The 12,168-nt window shown below is 51.7% G+C and overlaps 1 protein-coding gene across 1 annotated transcript in view; it reads left to right on the top strand.

Annotated features, from left to right (window-relative positions):
• The first annotated feature begins 6,328 nt into the window (after positions 1–6,328).
• The window catches only part of TTLL4 (tubulin tyrosine ligase-like family, member 4), an 18,846-nt gene continuing 13,006 nt past the window's right edge, over positions 6,329–12,168 (top strand). The window contains 8 exon segments of the mRNA XM_009077212.1: positions 6,329–6,444; positions 6,446–7,654; positions 8,340–8,449; positions 8,883–8,946; positions 10,136–10,145; positions 10,400–10,514; positions 10,905–11,015; positions 11,954–12,030. Coding sequence (XP_009075460.1) covers positions 6,329–6,444; positions 6,446–7,654; positions 8,340–8,449; positions 8,883–8,946; positions 10,136–10,145; positions 10,400–10,514; positions 10,905–11,015; positions 11,954–12,030 — 1,812 coding nt within the window.

Here is a 12,168-nt window from a genome sequence, read left to right as displayed (position 1 = left end):
GACGGGCTGAGGTTGGCGGCCTGGCCGGCGCTGCTGGGGCAGGATAGAGCATGTTGGTGGCACGCTTAGCCCCAGAGACTGTCCCCTGAAGAAATGAAAAGCAGATTGTGTTCCCCTGCCGAGCGGCAGGCTGGAAGGAGAGTTGGCCCCAGGGAGCGTCTCCAATGGCGCTTGGAGTAGCAGTGAGGATGGAAATGGGATTGACCCTGCCCGAGTCGTGTGCTGGGATAGCCTGGTTGTTCATCCTTCCATCGGTGTCTTGGTTCAGGTGCTCTGGTGTTAAAAAGAGCCAATGGGTCTGAAAGGAGTTGAGACAAGCCTGGGGTGTTGAGACCCTGCGATGCCTCCAGGATCTGGGCTGGGAGTGAGGGGTGCAGGCGTGGGGAAGCCCTGTTAGTGCCATGGGAGCCTCCTGTGTCCCTGCCCAGCCGGGCTGTGGATATATATGGGAGGCAGAGCTCAGTGCCACAGGTCCACATGAAAACCCTGTCTAGATGACTCCCTCTGCTGTGGCTTCCCTTTCCACTGTGGTGTGCTCCTCACTGAAAGGGCATGTGATAGCGGCTTCTGGGCAGTTTGGGGGAATTAACAGCAGCTTGTTGGTCTGATTACAGTTTTATTGAATAATTTTTGCTTGACTGTTGGTGTTTGTACTCAGAAGATAGTAGCAATTGTCTGTAGCAACTTGTGTTACTCTCTTGCTGCAGTTAAGTTTTGTATTAGGCAAAGTTTGTTGAGGACAAATCGGGCCCTCTCACTCCTCAGCCATGGCTGGGGCACTTCCCAGCACAGCAGGGATCACATTGCCGGGAGGACCTGAGGGGACAAATGTCACTGTCCCCATATAATGCTGGCTGCATGGACATGTCACATCACCGACACAGGTCAAGGGCTTTGGCTGCTGTACCAGCCTGGCTGGGTGCCATTCCTTGGCATTTTCCGGGTTCCTCCCATGCATCAAGTCTGGGAGTATTTGGCAGCTTCTCAGCTTTAATCTCTGTTTCTGCTCTACTCCTGAGCTCTGAAAGATTGCTGTATGAAGTGAGGTGGTTGCAGTAACTCCAGAAGAATTTTTCCCATTGCCTGTCAAGTCAGGACTCAGTTCTGAGTCCTCAGCACATACTGAAGGACAAGCCTGGAAGCTTTTAGTTCCAATTGCAGATACGTTTCAATAAAAAATGTTGAGAAAAGAGGATAGACAAAGGATTTTTGTATTTTGAACTAATTGGGTAGTTCTTGTCTCCTTGCTATGTGTTGGTATTTTATGCTTGTTTCGCTCACCCCAAGTCTGCCACTTCTACTTTACTGAAGGCTGGGAGTGTGGCCAGATGGAGCTGTGCTGACCCCCTGTCAGCTCCTGCACTGGTGGCCAAACACTTCCTAGATCTCACTGTGTGATTCTCCTGTACCTTTTCTCCCATCTTGAAGCTCAGTTGAAAATGCTGTCCCTTCGATCTGGGTCTGCAGGAAGGGCCTTCAGACTTTCTTGGTGAAAGGCTGTCAAACACTAGCTTGTTGCTTCTAACCCAGACTTGTTTCCCTACTCTTGTTAATGCTGTGGTACAGCTGCTTCCATAGCCCATATGATGAGAAGGTATAAATCAGGGATGGGAGCAAGGGCAGGCACTTCACAGCTTTGCTGCTGGGGAAGCAGATCTGTGCAGTGCACTGTCACATCCCCTTTGGGGCTTGGGGACTCTGTCAGGGAGAAAAGCTGATATCCTTTCACAGAAATGGGGCCTCCACTCCTTGCACCTTTCACCCTCTGGTGTGGCCCCTGCACTGTCTAATCACAGCCAGGTCAGCCCTCCTGGGGTGAGCACTGAGCTAGTCCTTTATTTTAGTTGTCTTTACTGCTGTTCTCTCTCAGTGGCAAAGCTGCAGCCCTGGATTTTCTGCCTAACCACACCAGAGTTCCTTGCCTGGTCTGGCTCCAGTGCCCCGGGAGGAGTGGCAAAGTCCCATGTGAGCTCAAACACATGAGCCTTCAGTCCCCAGCCCAGCCCATGTGTGCATGGAGGGAGGCACAGGGTGAGGTGGTGGCTGGATTCCAGCTCTCCTACAGCTAGGTTCAGCACCCTGCTGCCTAGAAGATCTTTCTCCATCTCAGGAATGGGAGTGCACACTGGAGCTGGTCTACTCTTCTTGCAGGACAGTGCTCTGCTTGGTTAAAGGATCATTTTGGACAGTCAGATGCTTCTCATGTTGAAACACAAGTTTGTCCCTAGCTACCACTTATTAGAGCAGCTTTAGGCATTCAGTCAGTTGGTTTCAGATCAATATTCTTGATCTTGTTAGAAGTTAAAAAAATTTTTGAAGGGATAACTTGAAATGTATATTGGTTTTAAAACCTGTTTGTTTTGCATTGTTGTTAACTTGCTTGTTCGAGCCCCAGAGGTGTGAGTGAGGAACACGGTGTGAACTCAGGTCTTGTTTAGAAAAAGATGTTATCTTTTCTAATAATAAAGAACAGAAATTGCACCCTGCAATTGCGTAGAAAACAATAGCAGTTGTCTAACCTCCCACCCGTGTGACTTTGGGCTGTGTGAGCCTGACAGCACATTATCAGGTCAGCTCGCAGTGCATACATTTGCAAGCTCTTGTTATTTTAAGCGTGTCACCAAGCTGTGTTTAAAATAACCTCCCTAGCCAAACTCCTGTGACAGCAGGTGATGTGCACACCCAGGCTCTTATGGTCTTGCCCTTTGCTGTTAAGAATGGAACTGTGAGGAGCTGCCACACTGCCATTAGAGGAGCACATGCCACAGGGAGGGTCGGGCTGAAAGAAAGGATTTCCACTGATGCGTACTGGGGTGTGCAGAGGCTGGGGGCATGTTAGCCCGGTGCACTTGTGATGTGGCATTCGTACAGGCTGTGGCAGTGCTCCAGCTGACGTCCTGAAGCTTGTGAGCAGCCTGTGCAGCAATAAAAGGTGCTAGCAAAATAATTGCAAGCAAGTGCAGTTGTATGGTCACTCCAACAGTGACAGCTTTGGCTTCTGTATTGTGTGCCTATAAGTCCAAGCCAAAATCCATTAATTACTTGTTTGGGTTTGAATTCCTGCCTGGTGAGTTCACCCTGGGCTTTTCCCTGCTCATGTTTCTACAATAAAATTTCAAAGTGTAGTTTTACTGCTGTTGTGAGCTGCAGAATGGACTCTAGTTCCTTTGCCGCAGGGTTGGGTTGGCAGAACTAGGAACTGCATCAAGCTGTGACCTTCCTCCACCCCAACACTCTGACTGAGTTAAACGTAAAGCAGAAACTTCCTGACTGGTAACCAGCAAAGATTTACCCTGGGATAGATGGTGATGTTCATGCCCAGAGCCACAGTGATGTGACAGCTGCTGTCGTGCCCACTGCTGCTAGGCATGTGAAAGTGCCTCAGTCTCCACCAGTTCTGGATGCTCAGCGGTTGCTTTGCCAGCTGTCCTTGCAGTGAGGACAGGAAATGGTTTGCAAACGACTTCAGAGGTTGCTGTTTTGGCATGCAAGAGGTGGGACAGAAGGGTGGGTGAGGGGAAGGACCTGGGGGGAAGGACAGGCAGCGTGAGCTGGTGTTGCCAGTCAGGATGTATCCTGACCTACTCCGTGTGGGGGCAACTTCCTTTCATCCTTCCTGCCCCTCCTGACCCTATCGTTGAGCTCCTGTGTCTCCACAGGGAAACAGTGGTGGTTACTAGCTGTTGGCCAGCACAGTCCTTACCTGGAGGCTGTACTAAAGGCTCTGCCACTTCTGCAGTCGCTGCTTCCAGTGCACCCCTGCCCTGTGCCAGCCCAGCTGCTTCTGCAGCTCCATGACAAAACTGCTCCAGAGCGGGGCAAGCTCAGCATGTCGTCCTTCTGCCATTGTGGGGCTGGGGTCCAGCCATGACAGAGCAGGTGATGGCATCTAAGGCTGTGCCATGGCCAGACCTCCACCCTGGCACCTGTAGCTGCTGGCAGTACTGCCATGTCTGTGCTGGTCACACCTGTGCTGCCGTTGTCACTTACTCCAGATCAGGGTCACACAGGGCTTCTGCTGGCATTCTCGCACCTGTGTGTAAGCTGGCTGTAAGATTCACATCCCTTGTTACAGCTTCATTAAGCCCCATCACTTTTATTTTTACAGCAGGATGATCCACTGATAGCTGTAAAGCCGGGTGGAGACGAGGCACAGATGGCTTTCACTGCGGCTGGTTTTGCAAGGTCATTCACAGCCGGGTGAGAGCACAGGCAATGGCCAAGCTGGCAGCCCATGTGGTGCCACAGTAACAGTCCCCTCTGTGCAGGGACATCGAGAACACTTTCATTCACCTCCTTGAATTTTACTTTGCTTTCTCACACCTGTGTTCACTGGTGCCCTGGGGTTGCCCTGGGGTTCAAGCACATTTGTGACCTGAGTGCATCAGAGGGCATAGTGTGCGGAAGTTGAACTTCACTCCCTTGTTTACCGGAGGAAACTTGAGTCAGGCAAGGAGGCGGCATCTGAGCCACAGCTTCTTCGCTCTGTGCTAATCACTGTGAATGTCACAACACAGCCAGGTTTGCTGCTAGGGGCAGATTGGGTAGCAATCAAATAGTGCAGTACATCTCAGTTGTGGGATTCCCTCCCCTGGGGCTCAGAATCCTTCTGGCCTGCAGCTCCCACAGGGTTGCAGGTGCCCTGTCTGCATCAGAAGTTCTCAGTGTGATTGTACAAGTGCTAACAAGCAGTGCAGTGGACCTGGCACCTTCCATATTCCCTTGCCATACTTGGCAGGGCAGCACCTCTCTTCGAGAATGTGTAACTCCTATGGGATCCTGCATAGGATGTTCCACCTTGTACAGCCTCTGTTTGAGATGCCACTGACCTTGTGTTTGCTGGAGACTGGGGCTGATTCACAGGTTGAGAAGATCTGGCAGGTGTAGGTCTGTCTGACCCAGCCCTGGGGTGGTCTGAGCTGCTGTCACAGTGCTACAGAGCAACCCAAGGGTCTCCAAGCTGCACTTTAACTGCTGCATACGAGGCTTGACTTTCAGGTGAGAAAGGAGTGTGTATGTGTATTGCAAGAAAACTAAGAAGGTGATAGTTGATGTTCTGCTTACCCTTTTTTTATATTTTCTTTTTTTTCTTGAACATGCAAGCATGTGAGAGCTGGAAGGTGGAAGAGCAAGCCAGCCAGCCAGCCTGCTTGGAATATAAATTCCTATCGCAGCTGTAACCAGAGGCCCTCCAGGCATGTGTTAAAGCAAGACAAATTGTATTGCAAGAAAACTAAGAAGGTGATAGTTGATGTTCTGCTTACCCTTTTTTTATATTTTCTTTTTTTTCTTGAACATGCAAGCATGTGAGAGCTGGAAGGTGGAAGAGCAAGCCAGCCAGCCAGCCTGCTTGGAATATAAATTCCTATCGCAGCTGTAACCAGAGGCCCTCCAGGCATGTGTTAAAGCAAGACAAATAACTGGGGTTTGTTTTTCTTTCCCTTCTCCCCAGGCAAGAGGATGTTACAGGTATGGTGCAATAGTTCATTCTAGGAGAATTCAGGACATTTATGTCTGCAGCTCTGTGGTCTGCCAGTTGCTCCCTGCAGGAGACTTTTCTGTAGGACTGCAGTGGGGAGGAACATTTGTGCACGTTACTGCCTGTCTCTGCTGGAAACTGAGATGTTGGATGTTAGAACAGCCCTGCATTTGCTCCTCACTGCCTTCTCAGTCCTGAGCTCTTTAGGGTGCCTTCAGCCCTTGCTAAGCTATTCTCTGGAGTTACAAAAGTGAGAAGCATGTTCCTTTTAAAAGCAAGGGCTGAGGTTCTCACCTTGGGAGCTTAAGGTTGAAGGAGTGGGGAGAAAAAAAAAGGAAGCAGATGTTTTGGGGCTTGTGGTGGAGTTGGGAGAGCTGGTGGTGGAACACCTGGTGCAGTCTGAAGACACAGACCACTAGGAGTGGGTTCCAGCTGCTTCCAAGGCAGGCAGCTTCTCCTTGCAGACAGCTCTACTGTGCTGGGGCTGCTGCCCTGTGACCCTGGCTGACAGTCAGGCACCCCTGTGTGCTTGTAGAGTACAAGCTTTCCTGAAGATGGCACTTTTTCCACAGGCCTCTCTACGTTGTCCTTTGCATCCCCGGGTTTCATGTGAGATCCCAGCTTTTCTTTGACTTGGTCTTAGGAGGCTCTTGGGTTGCTCAGCGGATTGACATGTGGTTTTCCTCCTGCAGGAAAAGCAGCCTGCCCTGCTCCCTTCCTGGGGCACTGGGTTGGGTGCTGTACCCTGCTGAGGTAACAGTGCCTTTCATGCTGTCCTCTTGTTTCAGGTCAGCAAAGATGCTGCTTTAGATGACTGACTTGCTTGTGCCTCATGTGCTATGGCTCTACATGGCCTCTGCAGGACCAGACCATGTTAATCTGGGCCCCAAACAGGAGAAGAGCATTAGGCTTGAGTCAGGTGCCCTTCCAGCAGGGAGACCTCATCCGTACTGGGCCTGGCTCCTCTCAGCAGCAGGCAAAACCCACCTGGAATTTAGAGAAGAGGTATGTGAGTGCTTTCTAGGAACGCATCCTGCTGTCCTCAGGGATCCCTCTGCAGCAATCCTGCTTCTTGTGCTCACCGTTGTCGCTATGCCACGCACAGCGCACTGAAGACGCCCTCCCGAGCCTGCCCTTGGCCCAGCTCTGCCTGGACCTGGATGGGAGCTCTCTGCTCTAACGACGCTTCTCCATCAGAGCCAAGCCCTGCAGGTTTCCTTTCCAAAGCCCTCTGGACACTGGGTCTGCCACAGGAAGGGTGATGTCTTCCCTGTTGATGGAATCCTGTCAGCTGCCTGTGGTGGCAGAGGAGCACTCTGGGACTGGGGTGAAAGGTTCTGTCCTCAGCTTAGATCAGCAGGCTGCCAGCTCCTGTAGACCAATGCTCAGTGACAGCTCCTTCCTACGGCCAAGCAGTGCTAAAGTGCCTTTTCTGCAGTCACTGGAGATGAAGAAGGTGGAAAACACCCACAGTTTTCCTACTGCCTCATGGCCCCACACTAGGGACAATGGAGACAGCTTCCCCAGCTGCCTGACCAATAGAGCAGTGACAAGCAGTGACCCTATGTTGGAGCAAACCACAGTCCCCTCCCTGATCCCTGTGCCAAGCAGTGCGATCCTCAGGAAGGACCAGTGCTTGTGGGAGGGCACTGAGAGGAGAGTGCCCAGCTTGGAAGAGAAGGAGCTGGAGATGAGCCACTTGGAGACTGTGCAGCAGCTAGCCGGTCAGGCCACCATACACAATGGCTTTGGGTGCCAAGTCGAAAGTTCTGGCCTTACAAACGTGGACAGCATGTCCAACTGGAACAACAGGTGGGAACAGCATGTTGTAGCACAGCCCATCCTGAAAGAAACCATCGCTTCCCTGAACTCAGAGCTGGGTAGCCATCGCCTTAACAGTAGCTCAAGCCTTATAGGCACCAATGGTGCTGTTGCCTGCACTAAGTGTATCCGTGTCCGGCTCTTGGCCTCATGCGCTGGCACTCCTGACTGCAGCACCGACTGCAGCACCAACTGCCAGCCCGTGGGCATGCTGAGCCCCTGTGGCAGGGAGCGGGTGGTGAGAGCAGAGCCTCTGTACCATGCTGCTGTCTCTGAAGTGGCAACACAGATGTCCACCATCCAGCTGGAGGAAGAGGAGAAATGGCCCCAGGCTGTGGTCCCAGGAAAACTTGAGTAAGTAGAGGCAGGAGGAGGAGTGAGGCTGTGGCAGAATGGGCTGAGCTGGAATGGCTGTTGTGTCAGTGTGTGTTGGGAGAGGATGCCGTGTGGGCAGGACAGGGGTGGCTGTAAGGATAACCATGGGCTGTGTTCCTGAGCAAAACCCAACTGCAGTACCCTGGTGTGGTGGGAGCCTTCCTGCCACCCCTAGCTTGATGCAGGCACTTGGAATGGCTCCAAGCTCTTCCACCTTCTCCTTCAGCCACAGCATGGAATTGCTGTGTGGCATTCCTAGCTTGTTCCCTGCAGTCACAGGGCCCTGCCTGCAGTGTCAGGCTCTGCACATATGGTGAGTGAAGCCTGCTGTCAAACTAGGCTTTTGTAGGCAGAGGCATGGGTTCATAAAGGAATGCAGAGATGATGCAGGACAGGGAGGGCACAAGGACACAGAGCTCCTGCTGCTGCTCTCTAGCTGAGAGAAAGTGTCCTTTTGCCTCTTTCTTTCTGGCTGCTCTGGAACATGTTCCCTCTCACAGTGCTCTGGGGCCTCTCCATCTTGCTGGCTTGTACATCAGCACTGGAGAGGGCAGTGCTCTCATTTCCTTTACCTACATTATCTCATGCTGCCTCCTGGGCTTCTGGGATTTTTGGCCTTAGAAAGCATGTGCCATTCCTTCTGATGTGATGTCCTTTGTCCCAGTGCCACTGCTGAGCAGTCGTTGCTGGAGCTGAGGCATCCCCAGGATGAAGCAGAGGAAGAACTTCCTGATGGCCTGGATGAGAACTGCAGTCAGGAGGAGGATGAGGACAGTGAGTGCTGATTTCCCGGGGAGGGCTGAGCTCCATGCCTCAAAGTGGGGGGTCTGGGACTGTCTGGGAGCTGAGGGTAAGCACAGCTGTCTTCCTGTCTTACATTCATGCTGTCATTTCAGGATGACTTAGGGATTGTGCTGAACCCAAAGGTGATGTAACAGCAAGGAGGAACTGCGTGGGTTCCTCTGGGCAGCAGGCTAGGGCTCATCACTGCCCTGCCCCAGAACTTACCCATCTCCTCTCTGTGCAGGGCTGTCAGCTCTGACCCCTTCCCTTTTTATGACACCAATTAGAGGGCAAAACCCAGGATCCAAGGATTTGGACTGACTTGAAGGCCCTGTCCCCTGGAGCATTTTTCTCTCTTCCCTTCCTAACTCTGTGTGCATTCACTCTCCACGGAGACAAAACCTGAGTCTGTCCCCTCCTGCAGGTGACTCAGATGCTTTCTCTGTTGCTGGCGTGTCATCCAGTGGCTCTGTGACTCTTGTATCCAGGTTAGTAGCTGTAAACAATGCATTGAACTTGGCATATTTGTCCATCTTTGCCCCCTGTGGTGGGGCAGACGAAGCAGAGTGGAGGTGTCCTGGGCCAGAGATTGCAAAAGCTCCTAGGGGGTCTCATGTCTCAGCATTGCATCCTAGAAATAACTCCCAGAGCTTGGGCTTTTCTATAGCTTTTGGGAGGGGGTTTGTCTGGGGTGGATTGGTTGGCCTGTGGTCATCTGAGCCCTGCCTCCATGACTCCTGGCATACTGTTGTGGGACCTGTTCTTGCCCCATCCAATGGGAGCTGGTCTTGCTGCCTCAGGCTTTGCTGTCTGCCCACAACTTGCTGCTTTCCATCATATCATCACAAATCTGGGAGACAAGGAGAGCTTCCTGCGGGCAAGTGTTGAAACTCAGGGTGCTGCAGGGCTCTGGACGTGCACATGTGGTTGTGAAAGTCCTGTGGAGGTGACGTAAATTGGCCCAGTAGCTGTTTCTGGCAGGATGTGGCTGGTTGGCCTCTGGGGCACATGGAGGAAGCAACGCTTGGGCCAAATGCCTCCTGCAGCAGGGAGGGAGGTATGTTGGCCACTTCTCTGTGCAGGCTGTGCACTGGACTGGCTTTGAAGCCTTTGCAGCTGTCTCCTGCCTTCAGTTTGTTGTGGGCAAAATGAGTTTTGTGCCAGAGAATGTTAATCAATGTAATTCATTGACAATTCACAAACTTTCAATTATTGATTCCAGGACTGAAAATTAAAAAAAACATGCAAGGCTTAGGGAAAACACCTCTTCTCCCCCCATCCTAGTCTCCGATACCCTTGTCACAGGCTACACACAGTCCCTTTGAGGGAGGCAAGGGGTGGCCTGTGAGATTGGGGTCAGTGTGTTGTGATTCTTTTTTTTTGCTGCTCTCTGTTACTTAGTGGGTTCTCTGGTGTGGCTTCTTCTGCTGGCTGCAGTGGCATATATTTGAATACATGTTCATTGCAAACTCTGCTTTTCACTTCATCACAACCTTAGTAGATATGTTGCAATTCTACCTTTCCTTCCAGGTGTTGGGGCTTACTGTGGTAAGGTATATACAGTGGGTAAAACTCCAGCCCTCTTTTCTGCAGCACACCTAAATCAAGAGGGTTACAACAGCTGAATTATATATGCATTAGGATCACCACCCCTTGTTCCTGTGGACTAGGTTATAGGGTTTGTCATGTAAAAATCTCCACTCCTTGCCCCAGCAAAACACAAAACCCACAGTGGTTACATGGCATGTGCATTCATATTAAACGCGCCCCCTGATTGCTGCAGACTGTGTTACTGACCTCAGTGCCTGTTGCTTGCACCACATTGCGATGATGGTGTAAATTCCTGATACCAGGATCAGTGCTGCTTCAGGCTTCCCACTTCCTCCCTGTGCTACTTTTCACCTTTAGCCAACCGCCTACTGCTTCGTCTTTCCTAGGAAGGCGTGCCTGGCCCGGCCTGCTGAGGGTCAGGAGAAAGTGCTCAAACCAGCTCTTGTCTGCAGTTTATTCCCTAATGTGCCTCCAACTATCTACTTCAGTACTCGGGATGAGAGAGGTGAGCCAGGCTCTGTTGCCACATGGGGTGAGAGCAGCCAGCCTGTTACTGATGAACAGTGGTGTCAGCACACAGCCAGGAGCTGGCTGGCAGTGGCTCCCCTTCACCCTTCCCATGATGAGACCCAGCATTGCTGTGAGATCCAAAGGGCTCCAGTAAATTATGCTGCTCCCATAACCTGGAGCATGACTCAGATGGCCACCAAATTTTCCAGAGTCCTGGATCTTCCCCAGTTGTGGAGTCTTCTGCTCCATGCTAGTTCTGCAAAGGGGGTTACTAACTCTCCTCTGCAAGCCTGGTGCCTGTGCAGCTGACCATAAGAATTTTTCAGCTGTAGAAAATCCAAGGTTTGTTTTTTTTCCTTCGGTCCTTAACTTTTTGCCTTCCTAGTGGAAAAGCTGCCTTGGGAGCAGAGGAAGCTGCTGCGATGGAAAATGTGCACAGTCACACCGAACATAGTGAAGCAAACCATTGGCAGGTCCCACTTCAGAGTTAGCAAAAGTAAGTTGTGGGAGGCAACATCATGTCCTCCCTGGCCTCCGTCCTGTGGGCACAAGAATCCAGACTGCCTGCAAAGAGCAGAGCAGAAACAATATAGGCTCTGCACATCCTCAGCAAGATGTTGGGTTCCCTTTCCTGCCTATCTAACTGGCAGTATCCAAGATCTGTGGGTCCTGGCAGGGCCTGATCTCCCTCTTGACTTGTCTTTGGCATGGACCATAAGGACTTACTCCTGGGTTGTCAGGAGCTGAGGCAGCATGTGGAGCAGCTTTGCTCTGGCTTGCCACTCTAAGGAGGCTGGCAATTCCCTGGTGCCAGCGCCAGCACTGCTGCCCCTTGTCCCCATGTACTAAGGAAGAAACCGCCCTCTCTCACCATAGCCAAAGTTCTCATGAGGGGTTGGGAATCTTGTTGCTGAAGACATGTAGGAGAGGGCTGGGGCTGGAGAAGTACTGAGCATTGGTAGATATGATCCATACCCTGGAGAGTGATCTCCCAGAAGTACTTCCAGGGTCCCTGCATGGATCAGGAAACTTCTGTGCAAATCATTTTGAGGCTATAATGGAACACAGAGGACAGAGCAAGTCCTGAGATGTTTTGCCATCCAGCATGTCCCTCTGCAATCCTGCACTGATTTGCAGTTTGCTTCATTTGCCAACTGTAAAGCAGGGAAGTCAAGGTGCTGGGGTATTAAAGCCATTCCTTTGGCCTTGTGCCTGCCCAGGTCCCTGCAGTGGTCATGCTTGCAAGAATATGACTCACCTGGTTAACTGGATCCCACACTGCCCCTTTGGCAGCTTTGCAGTAGCCAGTATGAGTGCTTTGTGCAGCATCCCTGGCACACTTCTGCTAGCCCCAGGAAATGGTGTGCTGGCGAGTTGAGAGGGTGTAATGAGTGGCAGGGTACTCAGTCATGGACTTTTCTGTTTTTCCTGTAGAGAGCAATGATTGGCTGGGTTGCTGGGGCCACCACATGAAATCCCACAGCTTCAGAGCCATCAGGGAGCACCAAAAGGTAGGGGATGTTTTGGGCCAACTTTCACTTGCATGGAGAGCATGTTGAGAGCAGTTTGGGTGCTCCTCTCCTCAGGGCCAGGTGTTTTGCTGTGCAGGCTGTCCCTGCAGTGTCCCTTCCAGAACTGGGAGAGGAGCC

Source organism: Acanthisitta chloris, unplaced genomic scaffold (assembly GCF_000695815.1).
Source record: "Acanthisitta chloris isolate BGI_N310 unplaced genomic scaffold, ASM69581v1 scaffold31456, whole genome shotgun sequence".
Classification (NCBI taxonomy): Eukaryota; Metazoa; Chordata; class Aves; order Passeriformes; family Acanthisittidae; genus Acanthisitta; species Acanthisitta chloris.
This window is presented reverse-complemented; position numbering and strand designations above follow the sequence as displayed.